Source organism: Canis aureus, chromosome 10 (genome assembly GCF_053574225.1).
Source record: "Canis aureus isolate CA01 chromosome 10, VMU_Caureus_v.1.0, whole genome shotgun sequence".
Taxonomy (NCBI): Eukaryota; Metazoa; Chordata; class Mammalia; order Carnivora; family Canidae; genus Canis; species Canis aureus.
This window is the reverse complement of record NC_135620.1, coordinates 14,344,123-14,361,876: the sequence shown is the minus strand read 5'-3', so window position 1 is coordinate 14,361,876 and position 17,754 is coordinate 14,344,123. Positions and strand designations below refer to the sequence as shown.

At 52.7% G+C, this 17,754-nt stretch overlaps 1 protein-coding gene across 1 annotated transcript in view; it reads right to left on the bottom strand.

Annotated features, from left to right (window-relative positions):
- The window catches only part of PRDM6 (PR/SET domain 6), a 102,475-nt gene extending 95,154 nt beyond the window's left edge, over positions 1-7,321 (bottom strand). Inside the window, exons 1-2 of the mRNA XM_077911425.1 lie at positions 7,173-7,321; positions 6,110-6,716 (exon numbers count right to left, since the gene is read on the bottom strand). Of these exons, the coding sequence (XP_077767551.1) occupies positions 6,110-6,701 (592 nt within the window). The 5' untranslated portion in view covers positions 6,702-6,716; positions 7,173-7,321. The remainder of the gene's footprint in view (positions 1-6,109; positions 6,717-7,172) is intronic.
- Between the last annotated feature and the right edge of the window lie 10,433 nt (positions 7,322-17,754).

Genomic DNA, 17,754 nt, shown 5'->3' with positions numbered 1-17,754 from the left:
CCACTTTAATTACATGAGTCTTAATTGATAAACCACTTTGTGCTATATCAAAATATTCTGCTGGAGAAGTTGACCAATTACATCCAAATACATATTATATCCTGATGTTTTTTAATACACAAAACCCCTGCCATTGAAAATAACTGGCCTCTGACTCTGTGTCTCAGGGTCCCAAAGGAGCTTGAGGATGCTTAAAACAAGCAAGTTCTTACTCCGGGGTTGACAAATGTGGCACAGATAGACAAACATCCTAGCAGAGTGTTTTCCAGAAAGGAGCCATAAACGCCTACAAGAAAAGGTTGGAGGGAGAAGGCTGGCTAGATGCCCAAAGTGCACCCCCCAAATGTATTTTATATATGTGCATGTATATATATACACACACACACATAATAAACGCATACATTACATACAGCATTCCACGCCAAGCAATACATAATACAAGTGTATTTGTATTCATAAAGAATAAGCAAATAAATGTTCCTAGATTATCCTAAAATCAGAGTTATTTTCTGAAAGTCCGTAATTGTTCTTTGGAAAGTGTTTTCTCTATCTGTGAGAAATATCAGATTCTCCAAGCAAGATACTTTGAAATGCCATTTTCGAATTAGGCAATATCAGAGATCATGGTCCCTCCTCTCATCGTGAATGGATCTGTCAGGGCTCCTGTTTCTGTGGCCCTGAATAAGGGAAGGAGGTATCTCTAGGTTACAGACCTATCCACCTACTGACTTCGGAAGGCCAGCCCAAGTGTCACGAAGAGCGCACTTCCACTCTTTCTTTCCCATCTTCGTGGATTGCTCGAGTATTTCCCCAAGTGCGTACACTACTGTGGCAATTGAAAGCGGCTCTATTTTTTAAGGTAAAGGGGGGCAAAACAGGCATGGTTTTCTTTTCTGGTGTTTCATTTCTTGTTCTAGGAAAGGTGAAATTTAAAACGTTTCGAGACTTTTTTTTTTATCCCCCTGTTTGCAGAGGCTGACGGACTCGTGTGGGCCCGGCGGAGCCAGGACCCGCGGGAAGCCCCCCACCCCCCCCCCGCCCCACACCCAGACCCTGGGTTCCCCGACGCCTCCGGGCCTCCTGCGCCTGCCCTCAGCCCCCTCTGGAAAGGACACCGAGGAGCAGCCGAGAAGCCTGCCTCTCCGCCCGGGCGGCAGGGACAACTAAGCTATAAATCCTCCCCGACCGCCGCGGAGGTGGCGGCCCCCGGCCCCGCAGGCCAGCCCGGCGGGGCGGCCGCGCATCGATCCCGCCGGCGAGCGCCCCGGGAGTGCCGCCTGCTGGCCGCGCCGTGCGCGCTGCGGGCGCGGGGTCGCGGGGTCCCGAGGCCCGGCGGGGTCCGGGGCCGGCGGAGCACGTCGGCGCGATCCCGCCCCCGGGCTGCGGCCTTGCCCTCTCCGCCAGCCCCCGGGCCGGCCGCTAGACGGGGCGGGGTGGGCTGCTGGGCCCGGGCCCGCTGCAGGCCCCGCAGCCCCGTCGGAACCGCGCAGGCCCCGGCCCCCGCCTGCCGGCCCCGGCCTTCCCGCGCGCCGCCCCCCACGGCGGCTCTGCCTCCGCCGGGCAAGGGCCTCGCCTCCCGCGGGGCCCTGGAGGCGCGTCCGGAAGGCCGTGCGGGCTGAGCGCCGCCACCGCGGGGAAGGGGAGCCGACCGTGGGCGCACGGAACCTTCGGGAGGGCTCTCCGTGGGGCGCTAGAAAGCTCCCCGCGCGAATGGCACAGGCGCTGGGCTTCCCCCGCTCCGCCTGGCTGCCGGCCTGGCCCAGGGACCGAGGGCGAGAGACAAAGGGGGAGGGAAAGAAAGCGGAGGGGCGGGGGAGGCAATGTGGATTTTATTTGTCTTCCGAGGACCGTATTAATAAATTAAATGGGAGCGCCAGGGTGTGCGTGCGGGCGAGAGAATATTGCGCCGAGATAAACCTGGCCAGCCCCTGCCCCGGCGAGGCCGCCGTATACAATGCGGAGATGATGAATAGGACGGAGAGGGGATCTAAGCGGGTCTGGGCTGGCTCCACTCTCTCCTACAAAACTATAGGGCAATTAATTGTGGCTTGTCCCCTCATCCTTCATCTCCTGGTGGCACATATCGATGGAGATTACTGCTGATGGACCATTTTATCACCTTAAATAAACAGTCGCCACCTCTTCTAACCTCAATCTAATATATGGCTCTATGTTCAGTTTCAGGGCGCTAGATAACGAATGATGTAAAATAGCTAAATCATGTATGTTACGGGATGGGGCTGGGCCTGCACACAAAAAGAGAGAAAAGAGAAAAAGAAAAATAGAACAACACAAAAGCCCACACGCTGACTCCGAGCCTCCCTCCCACCGGGGACCAGGTCTGGAATCTAAGTCGCTGGCGGCTGACAGCGGGGACGCTGGGCGGGAGTGGCCGACGCAGTCCGTGCCTCGGTGGCAGGAAGACCCCACTGCGGGGTTGCTGGGCTCGGGGGCTCCCGAAGACCGGACCTGCGTCTCCCAACTGGGTGCGAAGAGATTAGGGAAGGTCAGAAAATACTCGCTCTCCTCTTAGCTCCCTCTTTAACCCCTCTGCTGGACGAACCCCCCATTTCCTTCTCGCCCACAGCCCCTCCCCAGCCCTCGGAAAGGCTGGCGCTACCCAGCCGGAGAGCCTCGCGCCCGACTCCTACACCGGAGCATCTGCCCGTGCTGTTCCCACCACTGTTCCCTGCGCAGCAGAGCTCCCCCGAGACGGAAAGTGGCAGAGACCTCCAGCTGGGGAAGCTGCGAAGCGTCTCGCTTCCGCGGAGACCCCGGGAGGACTCAGCTCCCCAACCCCTTCCCAGATACGTAAAAGGAGCACCTTCCCTGAAAGGTCTGGAAAGGTGATCGCCCCCCAACACACCGCCAGGTATCGCGCCTACAAACACCAGGGGCGCCCTGTGGCTGCCTTTCGCTACCTTCCAAGAAGAGTGACAGGGTCTCAGGCAAGGCACCGGCTCCCAGAACCCGGGAGGAGACCACAGCGAAGGCGCCTGACGTAAGCAATGGCTTTAGGCAACCAGGCAGCAAATGCGTGCGGGCGGTAACACAGGACAGGGAAGGAAGCCCCCCACCCCCATCGTCCTTTTCTGTTGCAAACCGCCCACCGGTGTTAGGGAGATGAAAGCAGGAGGCACAGCAGCCTGCAGAGGGTCCGTGGAAAGTGTCCTTCCACCGTGGAATAAATTAACCCACACAGATAAGAGCAATGTACTGGAAGAGTTCACCCGGCTAGCTTTATACCGCGTCTGCTGTTTTTAAGTCTTTGTGTGTGTGTTTTAAGGACCCTCCGCTATGCCTTCACTGTGGCCTTTGCCAAAGATGCCAATAAAGTTTCAAGGTGAAGCGAGTGTTAATGATTCACACGTGTTACTGGGTTGCGGCTTGCAGGCAAAGAGCGACTCTTCTAAAGGGAAGAGAAGTGAGGGGGTCCCTGTCTTTGCCTCCTGAGCAAAAGAGAAAATGACTCAACACCCTTTTAAATACAAAGTAATAAAGGGAAGCGATGCTGAGTGGTCATTTCACAGAATGCTCTTACAAGAGGATGGATGGCAGGAACCTGAAACTAGGAAAACGTGGGTGGGGGGTAGGGATAAAAATCACTGGGCGCTTCCCTTCTGAGCAGCCTCTCACCCCACCCCACCCCCACCCTCACCTGCAAACAACCTGGGAATGGGGAGCAGCTCTGGTTTTCACCACCTTGCAAACAGCAGACCAACTTCCCCCGCCAAGGGGGACCAACAGTTTCCCACCCTTTGCATTTCTGTTTGGTTTTGATCCCCTCATTAGATTAAACCCAATCACTTCTCAATCCATCTTTGCAAAACATGCACCCCAAGGTTTCAAACGAGTGTGTGCTCTTGCCCAGAGAAGTTTCTGCAAGAAAGGCAGGCCTGGCTGGCCAGCATTACACAAAGCTACCTCAGCTTTCTATTTTCTTTCTCAAATGCCCTTTAATGAGGAAGCAATGTGAAGTGTAACTCTAACAGGGCAATCTGACTTTCTTTGCCTTCTGTGTTTTCCCTTGCACTTCGCACAGGGGACGCAGTCCAGCTGACTCAAAAAGAGATACCAGAAGATAACACAATGGGAATAATTTAAATACATCATAATTCATTTCCTCCAGTCAGAGGAAAACGTTACCTGGATGATAAACTGGCTCGATAGCCATATATTAATTAGCAATCTATCCCAGTTCTTTCTCAGATCAATCTAGGGTTTTCTCTGGTGAAAATGCACTGAACCTCAAGATTGCATTGTGAACAATACAGGCACTCAGAGCACAGCCAGGGCTTTGGGGTGTGCTGCTGGCATCTTTGCCAACAATCATTTAATGCAGAAGAGAAAGTGCAAGTTTGATAAAGTACTCTCAGCCCACAATGACTGTATTTCACTTAGCAGTAAGAACTGCCTTTTCCAAAGCATTTCTTGTCTTTTTAATTCACATTTTTAAAAGAACTGCTTTGAAAACAACACGTTCAAGAAATTCAGGAGGAAGAGAAGTATTTTTTTTGAAGTCCATTAGGACGATATCATTATATAAAATTTTCTAAACTCTGGAATACAAACGTCTTCCTAACAGCAGGGCAAATTTGAGTTGAAACCCTCATTTTAAACTAGTACTTTACCCTCAAACTCTGGAGAGAAAAAAGTAAATACAACTGCTTTTTATGGTTAGTAATAATTATCTCCATCAGAAAAATGATCCCCATCCCTTTTGAAAAGACTGAACCACCGCCATCACTAGGCTCGTGGCTAGTGTTTTCTCATCAAAGTAGTGACACCGAGAGTCCTTTAACTAAAATGTGTAGTTATTTTGCTTTTACAACGAATTAAGAAGTTCATGGAGCGGTAGACATTCTACAAGAAGGGGCTTATTCAGAACAGAATGATTATACACGTTTATCATCAACTTTCCTCATGCAGAAACTAAACGAGGGAATGAGATGAAAGGAGCTAAGTGAGCGCTGATCTTTCAAATCCTCTACTGCTTTCAACTTGACTCTCTTAACCTTTAATACTCTCTCCAGAGATCTCTGGAAGTGTATCGAGCACTGACACCAATGCCTTAGGTGTAAAGAGTATCCTAACTTCTGATACGACCAAAAGGACTGGATACAGAGCAATACATATTCTTGGTCTTCATTTAGCGTTTTGTCTCAAGACCGCAAAACGGAGCTGTACTTGCGAGAAGCCTTTGAAAATCTGAATACAGGAATCGAAGCTAGAGGAAGGAGAACCGTGTAGCTTGAATTAGGCACTTACTTAATTTTTCAATTAGGCATTTGCCATTTACTCGGGAACAAGGAGCGTACACTGCTAATACAGAACTACTGTCAGAGTCATTAAAAAAAAAACAAAAAACAAAAAAGGAAATCAAGCGTGCCTACGGATTGCGAACAAACGTTTAAACGACCAAGGGTGCGCGGAGTACGCGGGATCCGCTGGGAATGACCCTACCCCGAAGTCGGAAACGTTTTCTCATTAAGCAGCCTGCAAGTTTTCTTCTCCTCCTTTTCTAAATGAATAGAAGACCTAAGAATAATGCCTGCCTGCAGGGAGAGACTGACCCAGTGTCATGCAAAATTCCTACTCGGGCGAGGCCCGGCCAGCCAGCAGCTCTCGGCGCGTCCCCTGCCCACCCCACGGGTGGAAAGTGAGCTGCTGTAGCTAACTCCCGAGGTGAGGGACAGGAGGAGTGCACGCTCCCCAGAAACGCTGAGGGTCCCTCCCGCGTCCCTCCGAGGCCGGGCCAAGCCCCCAGCGTGCGCTGCTGGCGCCCGCCGGGCCCCGGGCACAATCCCGCGGGAGGGCAGAGGTCTGTCCGCCGGGTCCTCGAGCCGCTGGGGTCTAAAGGCTTGCGAAGCAGGGAGGGGGGGTGGGGACGAGGTAGAGGTAACCCTGAGGTGCCACCCGGCATCCCATCCGTTCTCTCTCCTTCTCTAACGTTGGAAAAATTTTGCCACGACGGTCTGGGAGGTGCGGGGCCGCGGCCTGGGGCAGCCCACCCCCTGCAGCCCGGCCCCGCGACCCCCTTCCCGGATGGGCGCCCGCGCTCGACGGCGCCAGCGGCCCTGGAGAGCGCGCGCGGGCTGCGGCTACGTACGGTTGTTGGGGTCGCTGGTGTGCTGGTTGAGCGGGATGATCTCCATGCGCTGCTGGCCGTACAGGTAATAGTCCAGCTCCTCCGCGCTGCAGCGGAAGCGCGGGCCGCCCCGCACGTCTCCGCCGCTGCCGCCGCACTTGGCGGGCCCCGGGCCCGAGGCGGCGCCCAGGCACAGGTCCTTGGCGGGCAGCGGCTCGGCGGCGACGGCGGCGGCGGCGGCGGCCAGAGGCGCGAACACCGGCAGCTGCGCCACGGGCAGGGCCGACAGACCCGCCAGCGCGGCGGCGGCGGCGGCGCAGGAGGAGACAGAGGAGGCCGAGGTGGAGGAGGACGCCGGAGTGGAGGAGGCGGAGGAGAGCGAGGCGGGCCGCGGGCGCAAGGGGTCCGGAGGAGGCTCGGCGCGCTCCGGGGGCGGCGGCGGCGGCGGCGGCGGCGGCTGGAGAGGCTGCGGCGCGCCCAGGGGACCCGCGGCGCCGCCGCCCTTGAGCGGGCCGCCGCTGCCGCCGTGCGGGAAGAGTTGCTGCCAGTGCTGCAGATAGGCTGGGTCCACTTTGAGGAAGGCCGAGCCGCCGGGGTCTCCGGGCTTCAGCATGTCCGACCTCTCAAGCTGGGGGCAGAGGGCAGAGAGGAGAGGGCGCCTGAGCCGGGCCCCCGGGCCGGGGGCGAGAGGGGCGGGAGGATGGCCGCCCAGACCCTGGGGCGAGGGCTGAGCCCGGGCTCCGCCTGCGGCAGCCCGGAGCCGCCGCTCCCCCTCTCCAACTCCGTTAGGGCGCAAAGTTTACTCTGGAGCCGCGGCGCGGCGCGCAGGGAGCTCCGTGCACCCCGCCTCGCACCGTGGAAGCCGGGCGCTCGGGCGCTCGCCCGCAGGACTCGGCGGCAGGACGCAGCCCCCGCCCGCGGCCCGCGCCCGGAGCCGACCCGAGCCGGAGTGGCGCAGCCCCGGAGCCGCGCTGGCCTCCGGCGCCAGGAGGCGGGACAGTCTCGCCCCCCGCCCCCAGCCCGGGACCTCCAGCCTCCTGTCCCCGGGGCCCCAGACCCCGGCCCCAGACCAGCCGCGCCTTACCTGGAAATTCGGGGCCGCCGGCGGGTGCGTGCGTGCGTGTGTGTGTGTCGGTGAGCGTGCGGGAGAGTGTGCGTCCCGGGTGCACTACATGCCCCTGCGCCGCGGGAAAGGAAAGCCCTAGATGTGGTCGGGCCGCCGGAACCCTCCCGGGCGGCGGGCGGGCAGGCGAGCGGAGGCCCGCGGAGGCCGGCGGAGCGCGCCGGGGCGCTTGAGCCGAGCGCGCGGGGGAGCGCGGCCCGAGCGGGGCGCGGACCGGAGCCGCGCTGGGCTGCTGCGCTCGGCCGCCGCCGGGTCCCGGTTCCTCAGCTCCGCGCTCTGGCAGCCTCCCGGCTGGACACGTGGGTTTTACGACAGCACAAAATACAAGTGTGTGTGTGTGTGTGTGTGTGTGTGTGTGTGTGAGACAGAGAGAGACAGGGAGAGACAGAGACAGAGGGAGAGGGCGAGAGAGAGAGAGAGAGAGAGAGAGAGAGAGAGAGAGAGGTGGGGAGTGGGGGGAGGCGGGAGGCAGGCCAGAATAATCGAAGGGGAGGGGAGAGGGAAAGAGGGAAGTTCTGACTCGGCTGCATCCCCACGCCGCCCGTGCGCCTCGCCCGCACCGATAACCCCTCCACGCTCCCCCACCCACCCGCCTGCTCGGGTTTTGGCGTGACGTCTCCCGCTCGCCTGTTGTCTCTTTCTGCCCATGATAAGTCTTTTCGAGGTGCCAGCTCCCTGCCCGGATCCCGAAAGCAGCGGAAAGCGGGATGCATGTCCGCAGGCGCTCGGGCGTCCGCAGCGGAGCGGGCGCGCCCAGCCGGCGGGTGGACCGAGTCCCAGCACCCGGCTCGCGCCTTCGCCCGGCTCACTCTTCCCGGAGTACTGCTGGGTGCCAGGGTCCACCGGCCCGCCGCGCGACTTCCCACAGAAATCCTGGCGGGGGGAGGCGGGGTGGGGCGGGTTGCGCGCTGCTGTGAAACCCTGGGTCTGCAGCCCAGGAGGCAGGCTGCGGGGAGCCGGGAGGCGTGAGCCCCGGGTCCCTAAGGGCGGCTGGTCCCGGCCGCGGCGGAGTCTCCCGGGGCTCAGCCCTAGAGCCCGCGCACTCTCCAGAAGTCTCCCTGGGGGACTCGCTCCTTCTCCTTGTGGGCATCGGAGGCAAGGATCCCGAGCTGTTACACTGCCTTTCCAGTGCTCCGGGACCCCGCCAAGCTCCTTTGCCCTGGGCTGCTAGGGGCTGCCCCCGGGGTTGGGGGAGGGCGTCCGGTGGAAGGCTCGGGCCCCAAACCCCGCGTCGGAGGTGCGGGCTGGGAGAGCGGCCCCGCCTCCACCCTGACCCCTCCGGGCGCCCGGGGCCGCGGCTGCCCTTCCCCGCGCGGTCTCGCATCCACGCGCTGGGCGCCGGCCCGTGGCACCTCCAGGCGGGGGCAGGGCGCGGCCGGGGTGTGTGAAACCGACGCGCTCGGGCGCTTTCCCAACGCCGGTGCTCTGTCCGCACTCAGAGAAGAAGTGACGTTTGCCTTTCCCCAAACAAGCCAACTTATTTAGCACCCGCCACTCTGAACAATTGATGGCCCTTCTTTCCTGATTTCTGCTTGTTTCTTTTTGTCTTCCCACCATTTCGCCTGAGCCTGGGAACCGCGCTGTTTAGACTTCGTGCGAGTCTCACGCAGGACGCCTCGACGCTGGCTGGAACAGAGTTGGACCGAAAATGTTTTGACTGGCGTCGTTGCGACAAGGCCATCGGTCATTCTTGGATAGATTGATAATACCCAAGTTTAAGGCAAACGCCACGGGGGAAAACCCACGTGCGGTGGCCCCCGAGGCCAACCGGGCAGTCTGCGGGGGCTTTGAACGACTCCACCGGGAGGAGACTAGGGAGTTCCAGGCCCGTTTCAATTAATTTGCTGGAGGAACTGCCAAAGGGGAGCTGTCGGGCCTCGGGAGAAAGGGCGAGCGCTCTTTCTCACACTCTCCTGGTTCGCTGCCGGTTCCCCGGGAGAGACTGGGAGCCCCGGGGAAGGGAGCCGGGACGCCGCGGCAGCGGCCCCGCCGCCTTCTCGTTTGGGGCCAAGCTGGCTGCGCACGAGCGTTGGGTCCCCGGGACTGGCCGGCTCAGAGAACTCCTCCCCGGACCGCCCCCCACACACACTTGAAAATCTCGAGATTTTAAGAGGCTGCTTGCATCAACTGCTCCCGAGGCCTCCTGGCGCCCGAACCCTGGGAAGCCCGGGGTTTGCCTTCCCGGTAAGATTAGCCGAGCGGTTCGTGAGAGCCGCGGATTGGCCGCGCGCGGCGAGGCGAGAAAGCGTTATCATTAACCCCATCTTACAGATGGGGACACTGAGGCTCAGAAAGTAGGTTGCCGAAGGTCACGCGCTTACTGAGTGCTCGACACCGGGACAGTGAGGCGCCGCACGTATTTTCCTGCCCGTCCTAGTCCAACCTCTGCCCTCCCCTTCCAGACTGACGCCAGAAGGGTGTAGGGGCGCCTCGAGGGAGATTCGGCTCCCCTTGCCGTGGGGGCCAGGGGAAGAAGCCGAGACTGCCGCGGAGCCTCCGTGTGCTGTGCCCGAGTGTGGGGTGCCTGACTCCTCAGCTTCGAGCTCCTTGGTCCCCGCCGCCGCCAGGGGCCCGGGCAGACGCAGATCTCCCGGCGACCGGCGACCGGACCCTCAGGGTCCACAGGCCTTAGAGAACTTCCGTGAGGGAGGTGGTTAAAAGTTAGGGCGCTCAGAAGGCCCCGGAGTCCGGGAGCGCAAGGCAAGGAAGGTGTGCGGGGGAGCGTGGCGAGAGTCCGAGCATTGCCCAGTGGGCCCACGACGCGTGGCGGGGCCCTGGTGGCACCCGGAGGTGGCAGGAAGGGCCGGGATGGGGCGGAGGGCCCCGGAGACCCGCTCCCTCGCGGGCGCAGACCTCGGTAGGCGGGAATGCCCTCGGCCCTGGGGCGCTGGGTGCTGGTGGAGGCCGCCGCCCACCCCCCCCCCCCACACGCACACGTCTCCCCCCGGGGGTTTTAGAAAGTGAGCCCACTGGCCGCCGGGACCTGCACCCTTCAAATGCGCTCCCCTCCTCTTCATTATTTAGAAGAAGGCCATGGAAACAAATCACTTGGACCACTTAGGAAACGATCAAACCTTTATAAAAATCCATGGCCCCCAAATCGATGCGTGAATATTTGCTGGGAATTTGTTCCAGAGGAATAAATAAGGAGCGTGAGTGTATTAAATGCAAACGGGGGGACACGGTGGTGTTTTTCTTCATTGATTAATGACCTCTAAAATAAAACAAGTGGGAAGAGGAGCCGGGATCAATAAATTAACTACCCAAATTCATCATTTTCTCCAGCAATTTTTTTCCCCTGAAAATTATCCTTGGAAGCCCGTTGTACCCTTAGCTGGGAGGGGAAGAAGGGAGCTGGAGGCCAGAGCCACGAGGGAGTGGCAAGAAGGGGCAGGAAAGCCAGGGGAGGATCTGGTCAGGGAGACCCTTTATCTGATTTCGTTTGACATACAATTTTAAAGTTTGCCTTTCATATTAATTATTTTTTTTCCTGATGGAGGAGGGGAACAAATGGTCGGTTGCCTTTGACAGGACTCCAATAAAGGATTCAGCAGCTCTCCTGTCTGCCCTCGGCGCTCCGGCTTCTAGGTTTAAGGTCATGGATGGCTGAGTTAATAATTCATTAATATAGACATTTATTCAGAAGGGTTCTCTGAGACTCGCTCTGCCGCCTCCTTCCAGAGATTTATTTTCCTGGGAAATGGAGGGGGGGGGCAGGTGTTGGGCTGCAGGTGAAAGGAGGGAAAAGGAGAAAAAGGGAAATGAAGAGAGAGCTGGACACAGCTGGGAGGAATGTTTGTTTAGCCAGATTCATGGGCAGGTCGCTCTAGCCTGCTGACAAAAACTTGGTAGAAAATGTGGCATCCAAACACAGCCTGGGGACTCTGCCCCCCCCCCCGCCCCCGCAGTCCTTTTGCCTATGTGCACACTGGTTCACTCCCCCGTATTCACAAAGCCCCCATTTGTCCAGCTTTAAGATCTGGAAGAGTCATCTGAGGACTCTGGAATGCAGGCAAAGGGGGGAAATCTCCGGAAGGAGACTATCCTACCCACCCCCCACCACCACAAAGTTCCCAGAGGAGGAGCTTTGCAACTTGCCCCCATGTGGAATGGAATCAAAAGGAAGCTCCTTTGCAAAGGGCACAGGCAGCTTCTGGTGGACACTCTCCCCTCTGAAAGGCACAGTGGGGCATTCAAACAAAACCGAACCACCAAGTCCAGATCTGTATGAGGTCTACACTAAAGGTGGGGGTGGGGGGAGAGGGAGCAGGGGCAAAAATGAAATAATGAATGCGTGGTTGTCAGATGCTAATAAGAGCTGTGGAGAGCAATTAAGAAAGGGTAAGGGGATATCAGTGGAATACTACTCAGCCATCAAAAAGTGAAATCTTGCTATTTGCAACAACGTGGATGGAACTAAAGGGTATTGCACTAAGCAAAATAAGTCAGAGAAAGACAATTATCATTGGATCTCACTCCTGTGGAAGTTAAGAAACAAAACAGGATCATAGGGAAGGAGAGGGAAAAAAAAAAAGAAAAGACCAAATCAGAGAGGGACAAAAACCGTAAGAGACTCAAAGGAAACAAACTGAAGGTCGCTGGTGGGGAGGGGGTAACTGGGCGATGGGCATTAACAAGGGCATGTGATGTCATGAACACTGGGTGCTATGTAAGACTGATGAATCATTGAACTCTACGCCTGAAACCAGTAATACATTATATTTTAATTAATTGAATTTAATAAAAAATTTTTTAAAAGGACAAGGGGAAAGAATTTACAATGGGCAGTTAGCATTTGAAGTCCCGTGGTGACTTGAAATACTGGAAGCCCCCTCTGTTGGTGACTTAGAGCCTCATCCAGTGACCTTCCTCCCACTGCCCCCCCCCCCACCTCTGTTTCTTCAATGTTCAAATGAAAGGATGGGACTCATGTGGCTTTCTGTCCTAAGGTTTTTATAAAGGAGCTACCAAATTCCGACCTTCCTCTTTCCCACCCATTTTCTACACCACCTCCATGCGACTAAGATTTTACACGTGTGGTATGTAAGAAATACAGAGAAATTGGAACCCAGGAAACCCACATCATTTACCTTAATCACTGCCATCTTCTCACTGACCCCTTTCTGTCTTCACTCCTTCCTCCCCACTCGGTGATAGAAGTAGCGTGCTGGAAAGACAGAGGCGGAGGGGTAAGATGCAGGGCTGGGGGGTGAGGGGGATAGAAGGCACTGGAAAGGTCCCTATGAAGAAGAGGAAGTCAGCTCTTTGCTCAGAGGCTGCAGTAGGAGGCTGTGTGTCCTCCTGAGGCCTTGGCAGTTCAGATCCGTGATCTCCACTTGCTCGTCTCCTGTCACGACTGGATGGGGAAAGCAAGTGCTTCACTTTGCCAGCTCAGGGACAGCCTCTGGGGCCAGGAGCCCAAGCTCAGCCTATTTCTGACCGCCCTCTTTCATCCACTGCCAACATCACCGCAGACAGCACCTGTTCACTTCACTTGAAATGCAGCCGAACCCGCCAGTGCCTTTCACCAGGGTCCCCCAACAGCTGTCACTCACACAATGCCTCTCCGCCACCCCAGGCCTGATTTGGATTTGACCTGCTGACCTCGAGGTGAAAGGCTCTCCCGTCCATTACCGATCCCTGGGGCCCATTCATTCTCCCAGGAAAGCCTTTAAATATATCCCTTCCGTTGGCAGGGAAGTCAGCTATTATGATTTGGAGAGGCCTCGTGACTTTAAAACATATCGAGGAAGTTCGGTCCCATAAAGATTTCATGAATAGCCATTGAGTGAAAACCAGCTGTTCTTTTCTCTTCCCGTCTTGACAAGGAAAAGAAAAGAGAAATAATTAGACACGGGGCACTGTCCCTTCGGAAACCCTTAGAGTTCCTACACTATCTCCCTCATATTATCTATTCCCTGCCCCCACGGCCCCCAAATTGCTTTTCCATTTTTACCAGAATCTGTAAGAGGAGACAAGACCCATTGAAGTTAGCTACAAATTAACAGCTATACCTAACATCATCTAGTGGACGCCTGCTGTGTGCAAGAGACCACTGGTAGGGATCTCTGGGACAATCTCCTTGGATGTTCTTCTAGCAAATGCTACCTGGTTCTAATGCAGTCTGCTTTTGTTCACCAGAGATTTGCCTGAATTAGTTGAAGCCTGTAGGCCTTAAGTTCTAATCAGGATGAAGCAGGCATATTGCGGTGCATCTGTTTGAAATTAGGAACATATGCTCTCCGGTTGATTCATATTCTGAATCATATTCCGAGGGTTGGTAGTTCCTAGTGTGTGGTGGGTTCCCCTGAGTTCTTGGCAACAGTCCTTCCAGTTACCCCCATTCATGAGCGGGCCCTGAAGGCTTTGTCCCAGGGCAGCCTGGGCATATAGGGCCCACACTCCAGCAGGGGCTCTCGCATGCACCTGTGGGAGCCCTGGGAACCCTGTCTGCCCCCTCATCACACACCTGGTTGGCTGGATTGGTGCTCTTGCCCTCCTCCAAATTACGGGCTCAAAGGATAACACTACAGTGTGTTTTCATTGTATGATTTCTGGTGAGTCTATGTTCTCCATCTAAGAGCCCCCCAGGAAATGAATGAATGAATGAATGAATGAATGAATAGAACCTACTCTCAGTTTCCCTTTTGGAACCAGGAAACCTTGTCTTTAGCCCAAAACAAAGACCCTGTGCAGGTTGCTGGGGGAAAGCAAAAGAGGATAAACCACCATGCCCCTCCCCCTTCTGTGATCTGGGGAAATCTTATGGTTTCCCAGCTTTCCCAGTCCAGTTCCTAGGACCTGGAGCCAATTGATGACATGAGAGTTCAAGAGAGGAGACCATCTAGGCCAGGAGAAGATGAGGCAAAGCTTCACAAACGATGTGGGCTGTAAGGATCGTCTCCATTCAGGCAGATAGAGAGGAAGTGAGGCATTATAGGCTAGGAGGAACCAGAGAGGCACAAAGAAAGGACCCAACACAAATAAACTGGGAGACTTGGGTGACTTTTCTTCGTTCACAAAAATAACAAGCAGATGGCTGGCTGCCCTCTCTCAGAGGCAGAGCACCACCTCCCTGGGGGCCCTGTAGTTATATTCCATAGATTCAGAACAATGTTTTTTTTTATGAGACTGTGCCGAACTAATACACTCAAGTTTAAGTCTGAGACTCAACTCTTATGTATGGTAAGTGGAAAACTGCTGAAAGCTCCAATATAAAGCCATCAGCACAGCAAAAAGTACCCTGGACCATGATTTGGTAAGCTCAGCAAGGCCACTTCTGGCTCTGGATGGTATAAGCTATGACTCTCCGAACTGCTTTTATCAAACTATAAAGAACCATGTTAATATATTAAAAATATATAAATATATATTAAATATGTAAATATTTAAATAGATATATAAATATTAAATTTATATATAAATATTATATTTCATCTGTGTAGATACTATTTTACTTGTGATATCATTATATAAATATACATAAATATTTAAATATTAAAGTTAAATATTAAATATTATATATATATTAAATATTAAATATTAAATTAAGTACAAATTATAAATATATTTTTCTATACTTAATATTTATATTTAATTTATTTTATATTTATTTTATATATTTATGTATTTATGTTTATTTTCTTTTATATTTACATATACATATATATATAAAATTTAAAAAATATTTATTTATTTGAGAGAGGTGGGAGGAGGTGCAGAAGGAGACAGAGAGAATGTCAAGCAGACTTCCTGCTGATCATGGAGCCAGACTCAGAGCTTGATCTCATGACCCCAGGGTCACAACCTGAGCCCAAACCAATTGTCAGATGGTTAACCAACCATGCCACCCAGGCACCTCTATATATAATTTAATATAAATATATTTTTACCTATTTTATCTACTTTATATTTTTATATCTTATTTATTATACATAACTTATTATAAATATACTTTTCTATTAAAATATATGTATATATTAGGCCTGAGAGAAGTTTAAAAGATCCTTCTGAGGTAAAAATCATGTAAGAAAATGTTTTAGAATAGGCAGATAGATTTCCCAAGGATGCTCACAGATTCATAATTGTTAACCCCTCTTCAAAAGAAAAAAAAAGAAATTGTAGAACAATGATGAGATTCTTGAGACACAAAGAAAAATAACCATTTTTTCATGGGCAAGACTGTCAGATTCTTAAATGAAACTTCAAAAAGGCTACATATGCTCATGTAATACATCCTTAGTCCATCTTTATAATATAGTAATTGACAAGGGACACTGGGACATTGATTGGAAAATTAACATTTTAAAAATTCAGTAATTAACAACTTGACTTTTAAACATACTGTTAAGTATGACCACGTTTGGGGCATTTCCTTCTTGTCTGTCTACATTGGCAAGCATTTTTCAATTGAAACATATATTTGGGTGGACAAGTATTTTATTTGGCAGCAACCTAATAGTTTAAGTATAGATTTCAACATCAAATGTTTGCTCCATAAGCAAATGTTTTTCAAACAGAAGCATTTCTCACAATTGTTTCCTCAAACAAATGTTTATTTTGGAGCCAGCAGAGAAGGCCAAGCATTCCAGCAAATCTCTTCAATACGTTCATCACTACGATTTCATCACCTTCAAGATTTTCTATTGGTCACGTTCTCTTAGAGATTTTCATGGGTTGCTCTTCAAGGCTAGCCCCCCAAATGCTTTGTAAGACAAGTGTAAGCATTTTCAAGATGATATTTTTTTCTTGGTAGAAAGGGAGTGGAGGTACATGCACACTTAGTAGTGTTTCATCTGCATAGATAGCATTTTACTTGTGATACCATTATTGGCACTATTTGTCTTCTCATTTCCAGATACAGAGTTGTGAAAGCAGATGGCATGGGTCCCTCTGCTCCCTTCTCCCTGACAAAAAAAGAGAGGATCAAGCCCACATGAGTCTCTGAGTGACTGTATTGTGTGTGTGAAGACAGAGGGCCACCGGGATTTGAGGAATCAGCAATGATGTAGTCTGGCTGCATATTACTGAAGTCTCTTTCAAGTGCAGATAGTAGGAATCAAATTCAACTACTAATAGCTTTTTTTTAAAGGATTTTATGGCTTGCATATGAAAAACCAGGTTATGGGGTTTCAAATAGAGATGGATTCAGGGGTTCAAACAACATCATAAAGTCTCGGTATTTCCTTAGATCTCTTGGTTCTGCCTTCCTCTGTTCTGACTTTATTTTTATTTTGAGAGAGAGGAGAGAGAATGCGTGTGTGAGCAAAGGTAGGGGCAGAGAGACAGGGAGAGAGAGAGAGAATCTTAGGCAGGCTCCTCACTCAGCAAAGAGCCCAACATGGGCCCGATCCCACGACCCTGAAATCATGACGTGAGCTGAAATCAAGAGCTGGATGCCTAACCCACTGAGCCATCAGATGCCCCACTGTGTTCTGACTTTAAGTTTATGCAAAATCTGCCATGTAGTTGCTCCCAGCAATTCCACACTCACCTGATTCTTCCAGATAGCAATCTGAGGGGAAAAGTTCACTCATTCCAATTGCTGCAACGAAAGTTCTGGTGTGGAGTCTTAACTAGCTCATTTGAGTCACCCAGCTATCCCTGAACTGATAACCACTGCAACCAAGGAAATGGAGTGTACTGACTGGCCAAGCCTGGATATTACCCTAACCAAATCCAGAGACTAAGATTAGGACAGGAATAGTTTTTCAAAGAAACATCAGGTGTTGTTAGTGGATTTAGAAATGAATGCCGAATAAGTAAAAGTAGATGGCCCTTCCCCTAGGACGGTTTTGCCTGCTAATAGCTACAAGTCCCTTATAATAGGGAATATTGGCATTGACAGGCCCAGGCAAGTGATAGCAATTCTGTATTCATTCCTTGGATAATAGGCAGCGATAGTTGGCCTTCTGTCCTGAAACCACCATAAATGTCTCCCAGGAGCAGAGCTGTAACTATCACATTTGGCTCTAAGAGTAAGTCATCCTGTGACCCACACCAATCCTTGACCAACCTGGCTCCCATTTGCACCCCTTGTTTTCCTATTCACTTTCTAGGATTGACAGAGAAGCAGCTGAGGGCATATAAACAGAAAGACTTGGGTGAACTTTCTAACAAAGCTTTTAAGGAGAGAGCTTCAGCTAACCATGCCCTTCAGACTTCTGACTTTTGTCTTGTTCCTCCCCATTTCTTCCATCCTGGAACACAAACATCATGAGTGAAGGTATAGCAGTGATCTTGCACTGCTGTGGAAGAGAACTACAAGTGACACAGGGAAGGGCCACAATGCAGAAGGAGCCCACGCCCTGTGTTGGAATCACTGTGTTATAATCCTAGCCTTGGACCATCTGCCCCTAGCCTTCTTGATAAGCAAGACAAGTAAACCCTATGCTTGCAGCCAAAGACAATCTTAACTAATACACAAACTTCCAAATCATCTGTGTAATTCACAACGTGGTTTACAGAAGAGTTTTATTAATTAGGTATACCTAATGACTCGAGTTTTAGTAATTATTCTTGCTATCCAGGTGCTGAGCTCATG